The sequence below is a fragment of the Rhododendron vialii genome, chromosome 5a, assembly GCF_030253575.1.
Source record: "Rhododendron vialii isolate Sample 1 chromosome 5a, ASM3025357v1".
Classification (NCBI taxonomy): Eukaryota; Viridiplantae; Streptophyta; class Magnoliopsida; order Ericales; family Ericaceae; genus Rhododendron; species Rhododendron vialii.
The window spans coordinates 26,129,961-26,146,473 of record NC_080561.1 but is presented as its reverse complement, the minus strand read 5'-3'; the positions used below and the strand labels follow the sequence as shown (position 1 = coordinate 26,146,473).

At 37.9% G+C, this 16,513-nt stretch overlaps 1 protein-coding gene across 1 annotated transcript; it reads right to left on the bottom strand.

The window, feature by feature from the left end:
• Positions 1-9,243: 9,243 nt before the first annotated feature.
• Positions 9,244-16,471, bottom strand: LOC131327740 (inositol-pentakisphosphate 2-kinase IPK1-like). The gene is given in 12 exon segments (XM_058360876.1): positions 9,244-9,318; positions 9,802-9,889; positions 10,359-10,434; positions 11,487-11,935; positions 12,439-12,563; positions 14,379-14,602; positions 15,599-15,731; positions 15,733-15,867; positions 15,869-16,099; positions 16,101-16,180; positions 16,360-16,410; positions 16,457-16,471. Coding segments are annotated over 7 exon segments (690 nt in total). The 3' UTR covers positions 9,244-9,318; positions 9,802-9,889; positions 10,359-10,434; positions 11,487-11,935; positions 12,439-12,563; positions 14,379-14,557.
• Positions 16,472-16,513: the final 42 nt, after the last annotated feature.

Below are 16,513 nucleotides of genomic sequence, written 5' to 3'. Positions count from 1 at the left end.
CGTTTTGGTCTATCCCAATCCCTGCAACGGTAGAATAAGACAGCTGAACAGCCACAATCAAAGGAAAGAAATATTTTCAAACAAAAGAACAAAGCAAAGGACATGGAACTAGCCAACAATGAAGGTAGATAAGCCTCCGGAAGCTCAAGACCCACACTTGCAGCACCATTTCCAAGTACTTTTTTCATTTCCTCCAACTAGTGTAATGCTCGTGCTCCGCACGTTTTCACATGCTCATTGGTTTAATTGGCAATCAGGTAGATAATTTATGTATGTTTATGGTTGTTGTAGTGATGATAGTAGAGAAATAAACCTCATCATATTAACCACCCAAAAATTGCTATTTCGAAAGTAAAAAGAGAAGTATGCTGAATGTTGATTTGAAAATCAATGTCAATAACAGCAACCTCATATTATTCACTAAAAATGATATCAAAAGTCACTGATATTGACATTAACCACATAGAGGTTTACAGTACCTATAGGAAATATCCAAGAAGTTTTTGACAACGAAGTAATTCAAGACATTACCCACCCAAATGTAATCCATGCATCAACTGCTTTTAATTGACTGTCTTCTGTAGTTAAGTACAAGACATTCTCTACCAAGATCCCAGTAGATGAAGTACCGGTAAAAAGATATTGAACTTGATAAGCACAAGTATTACTTTCTGACAAACATCGTCTTTATTGTCCACAGAAGGTACTGTTGCACGAAAGTTTCGTGCTTGTTGATGATTTATTAGGGCTATAAATGTTCAGGTCAATTTCCTGTTTCACACAAAAAGGATACAAACATAATCCTAGATATCAACAACCATATGCATTCAAATAGCATCCTTGCAGCAAGAGGGCATAAACATGAAAATATATGTTTCACATGTATTTTACCGAATAACAGCCATCATGAAGGCACGTAAATGACAAAATGTGATTCCAGCTCATCAATGAACAAAAATATGTTCCTACCTGCAATGCTTAGACTCTAATTGTCTCTTTGCCTTTCTCACAAGTTCATCAAAGTAGAAAGCCTCCCTATCATATCTGTAAAATAAGAAAAAAAAGAGTAAATGAAGAACATTATGGCTTTGATGGAAGGGTGCAGAAATAAGAGATAAGTCATTGTTACAATTTTTTCCATGTTTCCTATAAGCTAGTGTGCTGCTGCTACTTATTTCTATTATCTCTTAAAGATCAAGTATGTTTTTATGGCTCAGATGAATAAAAATAGCATTTATGGACAAGACTTGCTGGATATAGGCTTCAATTACACTCCATTGGCCTTTAAAAACTCGAGCTGACTTAGTTCAGAGTTACTCATTTGCGACTTCAAACTTACTCAGAAAGATAGGTATCTAAGATTGAACTGAGCTTTCAGATTGAACGGCTTCCTCCATTGCCAACCAACGCTATTCGGAACAAAGAAATAAGAAATGCATAATGAATGATTTCTCATTTATTACAGAAAGCAACCCAAACAGCAAATAGATGCATAAATACCTCATCAGAGGTCAATCATCTTAGCTTATCACTAGCAATCTCTTCACACCGGACAGTGGCAACCATGACCTAACTATCCAAAAGTGAGAAATTAATCATATAAGTCAATAGTAAGAACTGTGTTGTGCAAACCAATGCTATTTATCAATCAAACTGCAATATTTATGCGAAACCTTGTGAGCAAGAAGGTCTAGGTCCCTATTTTCTTTTATATCTTTCCATATCTGCTGAGCACTGAAAGAAAATCCTGAGCTAGGGACAACACCTCTTCTATCCCCAGCAAGCCCTTGTGGAGCAATAGAATGGAAAAAACGCTGCCTCAGTTGAGCAACCTGTATAAGAGGACACAAAAGGCTACAAGCCTGTGAATCCCCCATAAAATCAGAAGTAACAACCATAGTACAACACTTTGTAGTTGGATATCCAGATCTGTAAGCATAGGTTGGCTTTAACTTCTACTGGACATAGATTTCCTCTAAACATACATTCACAAATTTAACCTCTAAAATTTCAACCGGCATAACTAATAGATGCTAAATTGCAGATTTGGCCATTCTCCTTCTACCTACGTCAAATTTGTTTGGAAATCCAAAGGAATTTTAGGACTAAAAATCTGTTAAAGCATCCAACTCCAAACCAATTGGCAAAGAGTGGAGAGACCGTCCAAGCTCATATACTAGTTTTGGAGGAAATAATTAACCGATGTGGGACAAATCCCAACACTCCCCCGCACATGCGACCCCCGACATGCACGTGGAGAGGTCAACAAAGGATCCGGAACACACGGATCACAGTGAAACAAAGTGCAACTATGGCACAAACAAAGGGGAAAAGCCTCCGAAAGCCTAGCTCTGATACCATGTTAAAGCATCCAACTCCAAACCAATTGGCAAAGAGTGAGAGGCCGCCCAGGCTCATATACTAGTTTTGAAGGAGATAATTAACCGATGTGGGACAAATCCTACAAATTCACATTAAAAAATGTGAGACTAAGACTGCAATATGATTCTGCCAGCAAAAACGAAAAGGGAGCTGACTTTTTATTAAGTGCTAGAATGTTGTGTTTCAAAAGACGCCGTGGTTTTATTGGGGCTCAATAATTTTCTTTTATAAGGAAAACAAACTCACTTAAAAGGGATCAAAATATTTTGAAATCTGGAGGTTTTCAAATCACAGAGCTGAACAAGGTAGGGGCATTGATTGAAGAATATATGCATCGAGTGCAAATCTAGAGATGATTTATCAATGACCTAGAGAAACATGCTCAAAGTGCTGCTGGATAATTGAAAATCATAAGTTATAATAATTGAAACTGCTCTTCCTTCTCTTCGTAGCTAGATAAAGCAATGACCTCCACCTACAGGCCCAAAAACATTGAGGTCAGAAGGAAAACTTGCACACCGAGAGAGAGAGAGAGAGAGAGAGAGAGAGAGAGAGAGAGAGAGAATAACCTTGCATTAAAAAATTCACTACGAGGGGTGTCCTTGTGAGCCTGGAATATGACCACTCTTCCAATCCCAAAACCATAAACATCCATTATCACCTTCAGGAAAAAAAAGAAAAGCAGAAAATTAAGAAAGAATAGATAATTGTTACATCCTCACAGAACTATGAGAAGATAATCACTGAAGGACAAAAGAAAATCCAGAAACGAGAGTGGAAAAGTTCTGGCTTTGGGTCCGTAGTATCATTACGAGCTTTTAGATAGCATCAGGAACAAAACAAAACTGATTCAAATTTGTCAATAACAGGAAGTGCACAAAACTGGAAAAGTCAAATTCTTATTGACTGCCATTGCATTGATGATGGTTTTCTGTTGAGAGCTGCATGAGCAAACACCACCAATGTTAGATATTTAAGAATTTAAGCTAACAACAAGACAAGATAGAAACCAGGATAAAGCAATGACCATTGGAAGCTTTCATGTTTCCTACAAAAGTTCTCACAGAGTATTCGTTTCTCCAAACTTCCAATGGAAATTGAGGTGTGCCGGATGAGCTGCATAAGGGGCTATAGAAGTCCTAAGATAAACACGGCCAAGAATGGCAGTTGGAAGGGCACGGAAGTTTGGAAAAGAGGTCTGTTAGATGTGGTCATTCGAGGGAAGCAAGACCAAAGGTCCATCCATTCAAGAATAAATGAGAACTATTTAGACGGAAGAATAGGATGTAGGATATCTTTTTACAGTCAAGTTTTCAGAAGTGTCGAACTTGAACAATTCTAGATTTTGTAGACTCAGCTTTTCAAAAAAGTACTCCCTCCGTCCCAAAATGATTGTCCGGTCCGCAAAACGGAGTGATAAAAATAATGCAATTTTTTCAAGAAAAAATCCAAACTTTTTTCACAAATTAAAAATACTCATTGATATCTAATAAGTTGTTAAAAAACTTTTGATTTTTTCTTGCAAAAATTGTATTATTTTTAACACCTCGTTTTGCGGACCGGACAAACATTTTGGGACGGAGGGAGTAGATATATTTTTTAGTCTCCTTTCTATGCAGGGATAATGAAAATAAAGTTGTCATTATTACATATCTAACTCATAGCAAAACCAGTCTTCTAAATTCGAATGAAAAATTCCTATCCAAATTTATCTTTGTCAAGACCACACGCCATACATATAGGGGCCCTTTGGCTAGCACCTGCAACTATGTTGGAAGCCATACAAAAATACTCAACAGGAAAGTTTTGGAAGACAAACAGGGAAAATAGAATATTTGTATGCACTGAATACTGCAATATTTCAACTTTTTTCTCGCCCAATAAGGCAAAATTCTCCCCCATAACTGCCTCAGAATGAAAGTTCCTCGTAAGAGGGGCAACACAAAACATAATGGTGCTAAAATAATCATTGCATAACATATCCATCTTACATCACATCTTCTTTAGTGGAAGGTGTACAAAAGTAATTTTCCAAGAAAAAGATACTTACAGCATGTTGTGCATAAATCTCCTTTCGGAAGGTTGAAATTTTTTATATTGTTAGCTGACACAGATGCAAAATAGTTCCTGGAAACAAGAGCAAGAAATTGAGGTAAAAGAAACAAAACTAAATCTGCAATGTAGAAAATGAAGAACAAAGAAATGCAAAAAATCCAATCGTAGTTTTTTCATGAAGAGGTCGAAATTGTATACCATTGCAGTCAAGAAAACCTATATGGACACACTGTTATACAGAGCTGAGTAGAGAGTAAAGATTTATATGAGCCTTGTCTCTAGAGGTCTAGAGCAGCCTAAACGGGCTAATGAAAAGACCGTACCACAACTACATACCTCGATACACAATCTGAATCCTTGCTTAGATTCACAGGATACTGATACAATTCTAATTTATATGAGCCTTGTCTCTAGAGATCTGGAGCAGCCTAAACAGGCTAATGAAAAGACCGTACCACAGCTACATAACTCGATACACAATCTGAATCCTTGTTTAGATTCACAGGATACTGATACAATTCTAATTTGCTTGTTAATGCACAGAGACAAAGCAGTGATTGCCACAAAAATCCCAGGAAGATCAATAATAGATTTCCTATACAGCCAAACTTTTAGTGGTTTAAGAAATAACAGGAATTAGATTAGCACATAAATAAAAGCATTTTGCTAGCCATTAGGATAGCTCTATGTTCCACCAGATGTGTATACAAAGTACCCAAAAAAAGAAGAGAGAGAGGAGAAAACACAAACACTAAACCTAACAACTTAAGTGTATTCAGCTATTCATAAGAAGATTTTTAAAAAATGATACAAGGTCACAATACTCATTAGCGCAAATCTTTGGTGGAATTAACAATCCTCCACTCATGACCAAACTATTGAACAACTTATATTCAAGTACTAGTAATTTTGCTACGTGCTACGCATGATAATCATGCCCGTTGATTTAAAAAGTTTGAATTTTTTTTTTTTTTCAAGATGTCAATGTATCATTTCATAACGGCATCCGGCAACAATTACATCAAAAGACAGGAATGAAACCAAAGCTGCTAATAATTGAAATGAGCGCGGCATGGTAAGGCTTTCAAGGGCCACCGACTTGCAGACACACCTGCCAAAGCAAACCCGACACCTTCGGGACGGGACTATGAATCCTATCAACGATTAGCAGCAGAGCATCCCTTTGGATACCCAGCTCAAACCATAACACAATCCAGCACAGACGTAATCAAGAGAACTAACCAACAAACAAAACCAAAAAAAAAGAACAAAAAACAGCTAATCTGGGCTCATAAGTTCCACCCAAAACAACCACCGATTCTTCTCATCGTGTTGGATCGGGATGAACCGAGAACAAACCAGCCGCTTCTCCAGAGTGAGAACCAAGCTCCATCGCCGGCAGCCTGCAGTTTAAGAGCTTTATTGCATCGGAGGGGGCCAAAACCACCCGAGTTCAACCCTTCGTCAGATCTACTCTAGTGGCCACGCATCAGACGGCAGAGGAAGGAAAGTGATGGAGGTGATAGTGGTGAGCGAAGGGCCGAAGGGTGGTAGATGGAAAAAGTGGAGAGGATGGACGATGAGTGGACGGGATGGACAGTGGTGAGGGGCCGCAATCTGGTGGAGGAGCCTAGAGATAGGTCAACGGGAGGTTGAAAAGGGGTGGCCGGCTAGTACAGAACCAGGCGGGGGTAAGGCGAGAGGGCGGCAACCCCACCAGTAAAACGTCAATCAGAAAATAAGGGGGGAGAAGGAGGTAATGGAGGAAGAGATTTGAAATGAGAAGCTGGGGATAGAGAGGGGCGGCGGCAGAGGAAAAAGAAAACCTAGGTGAAGAAAAAACTCTCTATTCTAGAGAGAGAAAGAGGAGACGCACTGCTCCTTCTGCAATTTAAAAAGTTTGAATATGCATTGAGTGTTTATTAGATTAATTAGAATAAAGCAAAAGGAATTGGTACTCTAATTAGATTAATTAGAAGGCGTTACAGTTATGTTATCGTATTTTTGTTAGCTTGATACATAGCAACGTGCTTTGCCCATAAAATAGACTTCAACAAAAGCATTAAAAAAATGGAAGAAACAATTCAATGAACCAAAAAAGAAAATGAAAATGATGTTTCTGGTAGTAAACACGAGCAAAGGCCAACTTTACAAAACATCCAACCAACAAAATCTGCTGGGAACATAACATTTCAGCAAAAGAAATAGCAAAACAAAGAGATATATTAAGGAAGATAACACCCAATTATAGGACAATTCACCATCAAAGACGCAAATCAAGGAAACCTTTATACAAACACAATCAAATGAAATAAATAAAATAAAACATAAAGAAGGTATGGGTGTTTCTGCGTGAAGGGTATTGAGACATGAGAATAGAACACTAATTTCTATGAGAATTCTAAATCCAACAATTTTTTCTATAATAAATTAAAAAATACAACAAAGGATCTTTACTGTAGGGTTCAAAAAAGCAAGTATCATGTTTCTTTCCTTCAATTTTCTATGCAACGAAACACGGTGTTAGAAGTTCAGACAACTCTATACATATAGAAACCTAGAACCAAAGATACGTATATTTCCAAACGAATCGGAAAGAGCAATTCCTGCATCCATAATCTGCAACCAATATATAGTATTAGCAATCTTTACTCATCCTTTGCTAAACACTTTAATTGACTGATGATTTATGTACAAGAAGTGACACAGGTTATTTAAAATTTTCAAGTGACATACGGTGTGAGACATCCATATCCATAATATTTGATAAACCAATCACAAAAATAAACATATAAAACTCTGAAAAGCGTATGATTGAGTACAAAAGAATTAGCTCTGTGAGCAAACAAAAGAGAAGCATTAACAACAAAGATGATTGGTAACACGATCATAGAGTCGCTCCTCCTCCAGCACAATCCGCCCATGGCTTCTATCACTTTCTTCTCTCTCTACTCCGACGTCTTTGAAACCAAACCAAACCACACTCCCACCACACAGTGTCGCCTGCGGAGTGTGGAACACCACCTCTTTCAAAATATTTAACCTCCAAAGAAAAACAAAAATAATATAGGCAAAGAGAACTTTTGAACACCTAAACCCCATAAACTTTTCCTTGATACTAAAAATTTAAATCCACATGGAAACTCATAGTTTCCCTAACCACCAAATCAATAAAAAAAATAATAATAAGGCCACCCAATTAGCTCTTTCACATTGACAAAAGCTCTTGAAAAGGGGGGTTTCCAAACATCGCGGTCTCTCATTTTTTTCAACCAAATTCCAAAACTTACATACATAAGTGATTAAAAGTAATTAATGGTAATTGATTTATGTACCTCTCGTGGAGTTACACGATCTCTTGCAGTGACAGAATGTGCCATGGATCCCATCATGCTGCAGCACCAGCAAATCGTCTCTCTTACTTGCCGGCACTGGCACGATACCGGCAGCCGACGACGCCAATCGACTTTCCAGTAATCAATAGAGAACACAATTAGGAAAAGGAGAAGTGATTTGGAAAGCACTCAAGCAACGCCTTAAATAGAATCCGAGCATTCGATTCGAATCTGAAACAGAAGCTACTGAATTTCAGGTACAGGTGAAGATTCAAAATCAAAGAAATGGAAGAAGACCTAACTAACCTCTATATTGGAGAGGAGAACAGGTGACTAAAGAAACGACGTTGGACTGAGACGGGAGGAATTGTGATGCAAGGGGATCTGGAGATGGGGAGTTTCACCAGCGACATGAGCATCAGTAGGAACTAACTCTGTGTGTGTGTGTTTTCTCTGACCAGACGAAGAAAATGAGAGGAGGAGATGTGAATGCATTTCTTACCTACAGCTGCAAACATCACTGTCACAGCTCTATGGCTCTGCCATCGTCTACACACCCCAACCACTGTACCAGCATTGACTAACTAACACCACCCCAATTTCACAACCATACCCTCATTAAAAGTAGCTCAAACCGACAAAATCAACTGCTAAAAAAGGACATGGAAGGAAAATGTTAAAAGTTTGGAAAGGCAAAATGGTAATCCTTGCAAATGCTACGAAATGACCGAACTACCCCCAAACACATAACTGGAGGAGAATCAACTGAGGGATTCAATTGGAAAAATCATGCCAAAATGGCACAGCCATGCCAATTGATTTCTCACACATAGGTGGCTTGCCTCGTGCTACGCACAACCATCATGCCCGTTTATTTGTGCTGGCAGAGCAAATAATAATTTATCGATGCATTTATAGTAAACCCGCAATAAATAAAATGCCCTTTTTTAAAAAAAATTGGATTTGATTTTTTGAGTAAAAAAAACGTTAAAGCAGAGCGAAGATATAGAAAAGACTACACCGTACACACAATTCTAGAACAGAAACAACAGTCTTGGAACAAATATATATATGCACTATGCGATAAAATTGGGAAATGAGTACTTATACACAAAACTCTTAGTGAAACAACTCATTCAAAAAAAACCTATGGTTTCAAGGGCCTTTTGGTTTGCACACATGTTCATAATTCGAGGGAAAGCAACATTGCATAGAATAGACATCATACAACTGGATATAGATATCATATAGGAGTAATTATATAAATAGTAGCAAGAGCGTATGACAATAGAAACTATCAAAATACCAAGATATCCCAACAACTGTAACATATTAGGATAGATAAACTTAGTAAATTAAGGCCGGGCAACCTATACCCCATTTAACAAACACGAAAGCACAAATGGCAAAATGAATTCAATTTGACACAATATCCATCTATGTGTCCAGTTTCAGATGTTGGAATACATACCTAGAGCTGGGCAAGGGCAAGGGCAAGAGAGGCACGCATAGTTTAATAGCAGAGAGAGAGGTTGCTTGCCCAAATCTGACACTTACGAAACGAAATACTTAATAACCACCATAGTTGATGCAACTGAAAGACGCATACTGTGTGTTAATACTCATTTCAATTCCAAGTTGATTATTTCACATAGGCCACGACTAATGATAATCCAATTTCTAGAGCCAAGGAAAAACTAAGAGTAAAATGTCAATGCAAAGGTCATAGCATAAGGGTTAGGTTAAACTCTCAAGATTTTAGAGCCTAAAGTGAGATTCATAAACTTGACCTGGTGCACAATTTATATCCGATTACATCCTCTAAAAATCAGCACAAGTGAAAAACCTAATTTGTAACAAATTGACACAACATATTACCCAAATCAACTGATTCCAAACAAAAAATACAAAAGGCCCAAATTTCAGAAACTCAAAATTTGGATTTAAGAGGGAAACAACAAAAAACCAAGGGAAAATGAACTACGATATTCAATGACATAAAATAGCTATTTGCAGTTGAAATGGTTACCTCTAATAGCTTGTAGATGCAACGATCGAAACGGTGGACAGTGATTCCCACGATCTTCTACTGTACGGACCAACCATGATCTGCAAGTCTTGAAGAAGAAATCACGATGATCATATTCATCGTTATTAATCAAAATTAGCACAAACATAACAAACAACTGAACTATATTTTACCTAAAAACATAAACATACTTTTTGTGCATCAAACTCAAGGAATAAGGAAACCCTAGGCTGAAAAGTTTTCTATAAGTTAACCAGACCAGAAAGCCCCCGAGCCCATAACTTGAGGCTCGCCAATCGAAGGGCTTGATTGGACAAAACGGACCCAAATGGCAACCTACTGATTTCACCAAATGGAGGATTTAGAAGGAGGGATGAAAGAGAAGAAAAAAGAAAACAAACTGACACATGTTGACAAAAAAATAATCATGCACTGATGGATCTCAAACAAGAAGAAATACAATAATATCTTACGATTAATGAATCAAAAAAAAGGGGGTAAAATTCAATAGATAGAAATCTCTTCAAATATAAAGGAGGGAATTTGATGGGCTTTACCTTAAATAGCATTAGAAGATCCGAAGACCACAAAGACCTCAGCGCCGCACATCTTGCTTCTGCTCATGGCCCTTTGCTGCAGCAAGAAAGACCTAGATTTCGGAGGAAGAGAGAGTACCGAAATTCTGGCTTTTCGAGATCTGAATCGACGACGGACCAAGTCGGTGGGTCAACACGAAGGAGGCATTTTATATCGGTGCCATCTTCTTTGACGATCTAAAGCGTCCCTACACAGAGTCAGCCGCTGCCTCCATCGCCGTCGTCGGATTCTGGCCGTTTTCTGGGTTGGCCAGAGTTCAACAGACCGGCCCTCCTCTCTCTCTAATAATCGTATATAGTAGTACCCGCATCTCAGATGATGCGAAATGAGATAGAACACATGATCGGAGAATTTTTGTGATGTGTGTGATTTGTCTCGCAGGGAGGAGAACAGGTGCAAAAGGGAGAGAAGAAAGTCCTACCCATCTGTTGAAGATCCAAAGGGAAGAGAGAGAGAGAGAGAGAGAGAGAGAGAGAGAGAGAGGAAGGTAACAAACATCAAGACTGCTGACATAGGCAGATATTTTGTGAATCAACATTCCGTAAAAAAAACCCCACACAAACGGACAAGAAACAAGAAATGGAAGAACCAAAAAAGGACACGAGGAAAATTGCAAAAGTCTGAAAACCCTCTAAAGTAATTTGGAAATAAACGGTGCACGTGGGCGCCACCCAAAACCCACCCGCGAAATGACTAAAATACCCCGACCCCATAACTTGAGCATCTCCCGTTGAAGGGCCCAATTGGAAAAATCATACCAAAATTAGCACAGCCATGCCAATCAGTTTCTCACACATATTCATCAGTCTGTGGATTACGGAAATCTTTCTACAGTTACTCACATCACCCCTTTTGCGTATCCATTAAAAAAGAAATGAAAATACTATCCAGTGAAGGATTTAGATGCTTAAACCCTTCGTTAAGGTTAATTGATGAGTTAGAATTATCAGTCAAAATGGATTTTTCACAAAAGGTTTTTACCAAACACGAAGTGATCAAGTACCGATATCCATCTGGGTCGGTATATTGTAAGATGCACTACAAAAGACCACTTCAGAGTCAAGAAAATGAATGGAAAAAAAACTTACATAAAATCCCCCCACTGATACTTCAAAGCTCCACTTGTGATTCAACCTTCAAAATCAAAACAAACAAACTGTGAAAATCCACCAACTCATAAAAGGAAAATAAAGCATTAAGAGCGGAACTCAATGAATGAAAAATTAGAAACTTAAAAGAATTCTAAGAGAGTCACAGAACCTAATGAACATAAATCACCATAATTTGAAGTTCAAGAGTTGGCTGTGAAGTTCAAAATCTAAACAAACAAACTGCGAAAATCCACCAACTCATAAAAGGAAAATAAAGTATTAAGAGTGGAACTCAATGAATGACAAATTAGAAATTTAAAAGAATTCTAAGAGAGTCACAGAATCTAATGAACATAAATCACCATAATTTGAAGTTCAAGAGTTGGCTTTGAAGTGGAATAGCATTGATGATAATGACTTCCAAGAGGTGGTAGATATTTGGCAACCTGTTACAAACATCAGAAACCCAAAATAGAACCCATAAAAATGCTAATAGAGCCATCAGAAAAGAAACAAATAAAGTGTCACTAACAAAGTGTACGCAAAATTCCTAATTGGGAAACTTATGTCCAGCCGACCCAGTTGGTAGATCGAGCAATGAAGTCATATGAAATGTATCTGTTTTTCCTCCCTCCAATCAATTAAAAAACCATTTGAACAAAACCAAATAAGAAGACACAAATTTTGGAGCTGCAAGTGCCAACCAGGGATCAACAGGAGCCTTTCTGACAAAATAAAAAGAGGTCTTCAAGAACACCTAAGATGGAATGGAACATTCTTCTTTCCCATAAATGACATATTCTAGAAATCAAGGTAGTATATATTTGTTTTGGCCAACTAAAAGAAAAAGAATTCAAGAGTTATATGATATATTAGCAAGGATCTAAGATGGTATACAAATATTAAAAGATAGCAGAGTCCAACTGCTCGATTATACAAGCACAAGTACCTTGCCACCAACAAAAGCATAAATATCAGCTGCAATTATGCTGCTAATAGAAATCAGCATTGCAACAGGGACCACAGTCCACTGAGTTTGGCCACCAAGAAGCAAAACCCATACTCCTCCCACTCCTGCAAAAACTAAATGTTTATGAACGATGACATTCATAGAAACACCATTACAATAACAGAGACAATTCCCCCATTATTAAGCACTATTGACAACATTCTTTTAATCCACGCGTGTTACTCTGAGAATACACATAAAGGAGGGGGGAAACCTTGTGGGATCGAAAAGAGAGGCAAAAGCAAAACAAAGTAAGAAACCGCTTAGTTGCACAATCTAACCCAGCGTAAGAACAGAAAGCAAACAGGAAATCTAGCGGCCTTATTCAAGAGCTCCAATGTCAGTGTAAAACCGTTAATCAATGTCTACAAAAGCCCCAGATTTAACCACAATATAACCAAAAATCCCTAAATCTGTCCAATCCCTAACCACAAACCCTAACTTGTCCAACCTCTAATCATAATCCCTAAATTTTATTTTATTTTTTTATCGGCAACCCTATCTTTTCAACCCATATCCCCTTCCCCACCCCTAACCCGATCCGCTCCCTCTGAACCCAACCGTAGTTGAAGCTTACAACCCCGCGACCCCAACTCCCCCGCATAGATACCAAAGAGAAATACAGATACAACGAGAGAGAGAGAGAGAGAGAGAGAGAGAGGAACGTACCAAGAGGCGCTGATGAGGGAGCCGCAGATCGAGAGGAGGCGAACGAACAAAGAGTAGGGAACCCTAGATCAAGAGGAACGCTTGTTCCTTTTCTTTTTCTTTTTTGTTCTATGCGGTAGCAGTTGGGAGGCTTTTTATAAAAGGGGGATGGTGCAATTTTAAGGTAGAAGAGGTCTCCGCTCGGCTACAGTAATTTTGGACTTTTAGTGGGGTTTTGCACAAAGTCACAAACGCCGGAAACCAAGTGTCGGGTATTCCCTTTTTTCTTGTAGTGAAGCACCTAGGAAGACATTAACACTTGCATGTCTTTAGTGTTAACTTTCTGAAATCAGAGCACTCTTACCTACCTAAATAGCAACTAACCAAATGGGTTAACCATTTGCATAGAAACATAACCCTCTACTCACAAAACACCCTCTAAATACCCCCCTTATGAAGAGTACAATGACAACAAAAGCAACAAGTTTAAGTCTGTCAACATGTTTATAGATCATGAATCGCCCCTCATGATACAACAAAATGACAGGAATGTCCGACCATGTAAGTCCCAATAAGGAATGACCCAAAAACATCTAATGAAGACTTGTAAAGCTGAGTTGAACGAAGAGAGAAGGAATTCAGGGAAGGCGAGGCAAGAGGCGCAAGGCGAGGTGCGCCCCTTTTTGAAGAGAGGCGCACCTATGCAAAAAAATATTTATTTCTGAAAATAATTGTGTTGTCTGCACTTTTTTGATCGATTTGAAAGAAGCACACTTTTTGCTCGCCTTTGGGTCAACAAGGCGCTGGGGGTGCGCCTTGCGTCTAGGCGCGCGCCTTTGACAACTATGAGTGGTAGATGCTCTATATGTACAAACAACCATTTGTAGGTACCAAGTTTATATTATATAGAAGTTGGGAACATATTGGCAGACAAGTTGGGAGCATATTGGCAGACAGGCATGAAATAAGAATTATATGCCATGCGGCTCACGCAAAATTAGAGAGGAGAGAAATGTAAATAACCAATATCTGGGAAAATTTAAGTTTCAGCGCAAAACTCAGCCAGAAACTTCCGTGCTCTCATTTATTCAAGGACGGACAAATGAAGGGGAAAGAGGGCTGAAAAGAAGGGGATGCAAAAGAAAGGAGAAGATCGACTATATATCCAATATATACAGCAATACAACTGAAGATGGAAATACAGAAAAAGAGTTATTAAACAAAGATGTTACCAGCAGGATCTCTAGCATGAGAAACATCTTCCACATGTTGGATTGAACCAAATATGCAGTTCTATAAGCCTCAATGGACACAGAGTTACCCGCTTGATGCTCTCCATTCGTAATGTGAGCATTGCAGCTGACTATCTAATGGCCTAATTCATAATAGTGTTCCATCTTATTCAAACGCTTCATATCGAAGTCAATGGCTTCATATCGAGATCAATAAAAGATGCCTAGAAAATAGCAACTTCTGTAAGTTATACATATGGCAAGAAAAGACACTATTCACTGGAAAAAAAAAATATTACTTATGCATTTGAAACTTGATGATTTGAAATTTAGCCACTGTATGATGTACCAGAGCAGTAATAAATGAAAGCATCAGGAGATAAAATCACCACTTATCATATGGAGGAAATGTAATAAACACTAGTGATACATCAAGATAACCATAGATTCATAACACATGCAAATATGAGATCAACCAGGGCTCCTTAGTTTCACCATCTTATTTGCATTTCGCTCAAGTTGTGTCTTATTCCCTCATTCTCCCACAAGAATTAAAGCTAATAATCTAATTGTAGCCAAAAAAAAAAAAAAAAAATTAGCATATTTTGCATTCAATAAGCAAATAAACTAGCAAACCAAATGGGCCCTTGGTTTAGTACACAGAATCCTAAAAATTTGGGTTTGGGTTTTGTGCCATATTTAAAACGTTACCCCTGATTAACAGGGCATTTCAAAAATTTGCCTCCTTTTTTTTCTTTAAAACAGAGATTCTAGTCATAAGGTGTCATCCATTTTTAATGTGAAAAATGGCAATGGCTAATGCTTGGTTGCTATTCAACACTTTCAGACACTCTCTTTGAAAACAAAAACACCTTTTGTTTTCAAATGTTTGAGCAGTGACAATTTTGGGAACGAATAAAAATCTTTTTCGTGATTTTATAAACGAACAGGTTGTCAACAAATTCCATGAAAACAGGTACAGTTTGTCAACAAGTTCCATGTTTTATGATCATGAAAACAGCAAGCAAAAAACAACAAACAATAAACAAAAATGATATTGCACCAAACTACCATTCGATCCTATGTAAGAACCCATACTTCAGGGTTTCTGAAAACCATATGATGCACAATCATTCCTAACTTTAGTTGACACCAGTCAGTCACACGTGCTGCTTTTTTAAATGCCGAGTTTTTAAATGATGTCTGGCATTGCTGCATACCTTGTAATCGAATATCTGGTTGGTTGACTTTAGAAATACACTACTAAATGAAAATTCTATATCCTTATCTTTCCTTGGCCGAAAACAAATCATCATGCTCAAGTCCTTTGCAGTTGCAGCTATCAAATAGTTTAATTTTGAAGCTTTCATCCAAAGACAATGAATGCAGATACTTGTATCTGTCCGACATTTTGTCTTCACCCAAATCTCTACACACCATACAAGGCTGAGAAATAAAGTTGTAATAGGCATGAATTGCACCTAAGTCAGACATCAAGTTTCTGAAGTTTGAGAAGCTGATCTAGTAATCCTGATCTGAAAACAGTTTCAGCAACAAGGTGTAGGAAATTTGTCGTGCGTAGGCCATCATCTATCTGAATCACAGACCTGAGAACGTCTTCTTTCCCAATCATATGATTAATACTATCACTCCCACCACCCAAGCCTCCATATATTACGGAACCGTTCAAGAAAACAGGGAAGTTGTTCTGAGGAGTAACAGAGAGCCTTGATTGCTTTATGCACTCTGTCCTTGGATCCAGAGAACTTATCGAGCGGATCATATTTTCTTATTTCTGATACCTGCAGAGAAAAAAGACCCTGTTGAGACAATAACCTAAAATGACTATCAAATAAGTAACTGCATCAGATCTATAAGAAAGCAAGGTGGAATTATATCGAATACTTGAATTTCACATTTGGATAAGAGCTTTCTCATTCCCAACTTACACTACGAGAAAAAGTGGAAAAACAAAATGTACCTCTCTTTCATGCAATTTCAATGACTGGTGCATTCTGAAGCAGGCTATTCTCTTTTTAACGACATTTGCCTCATATATATATATATATATATATAACTCTTTTTAACGACATTTGCCTCACATATATATATATATATATATATATATATATATA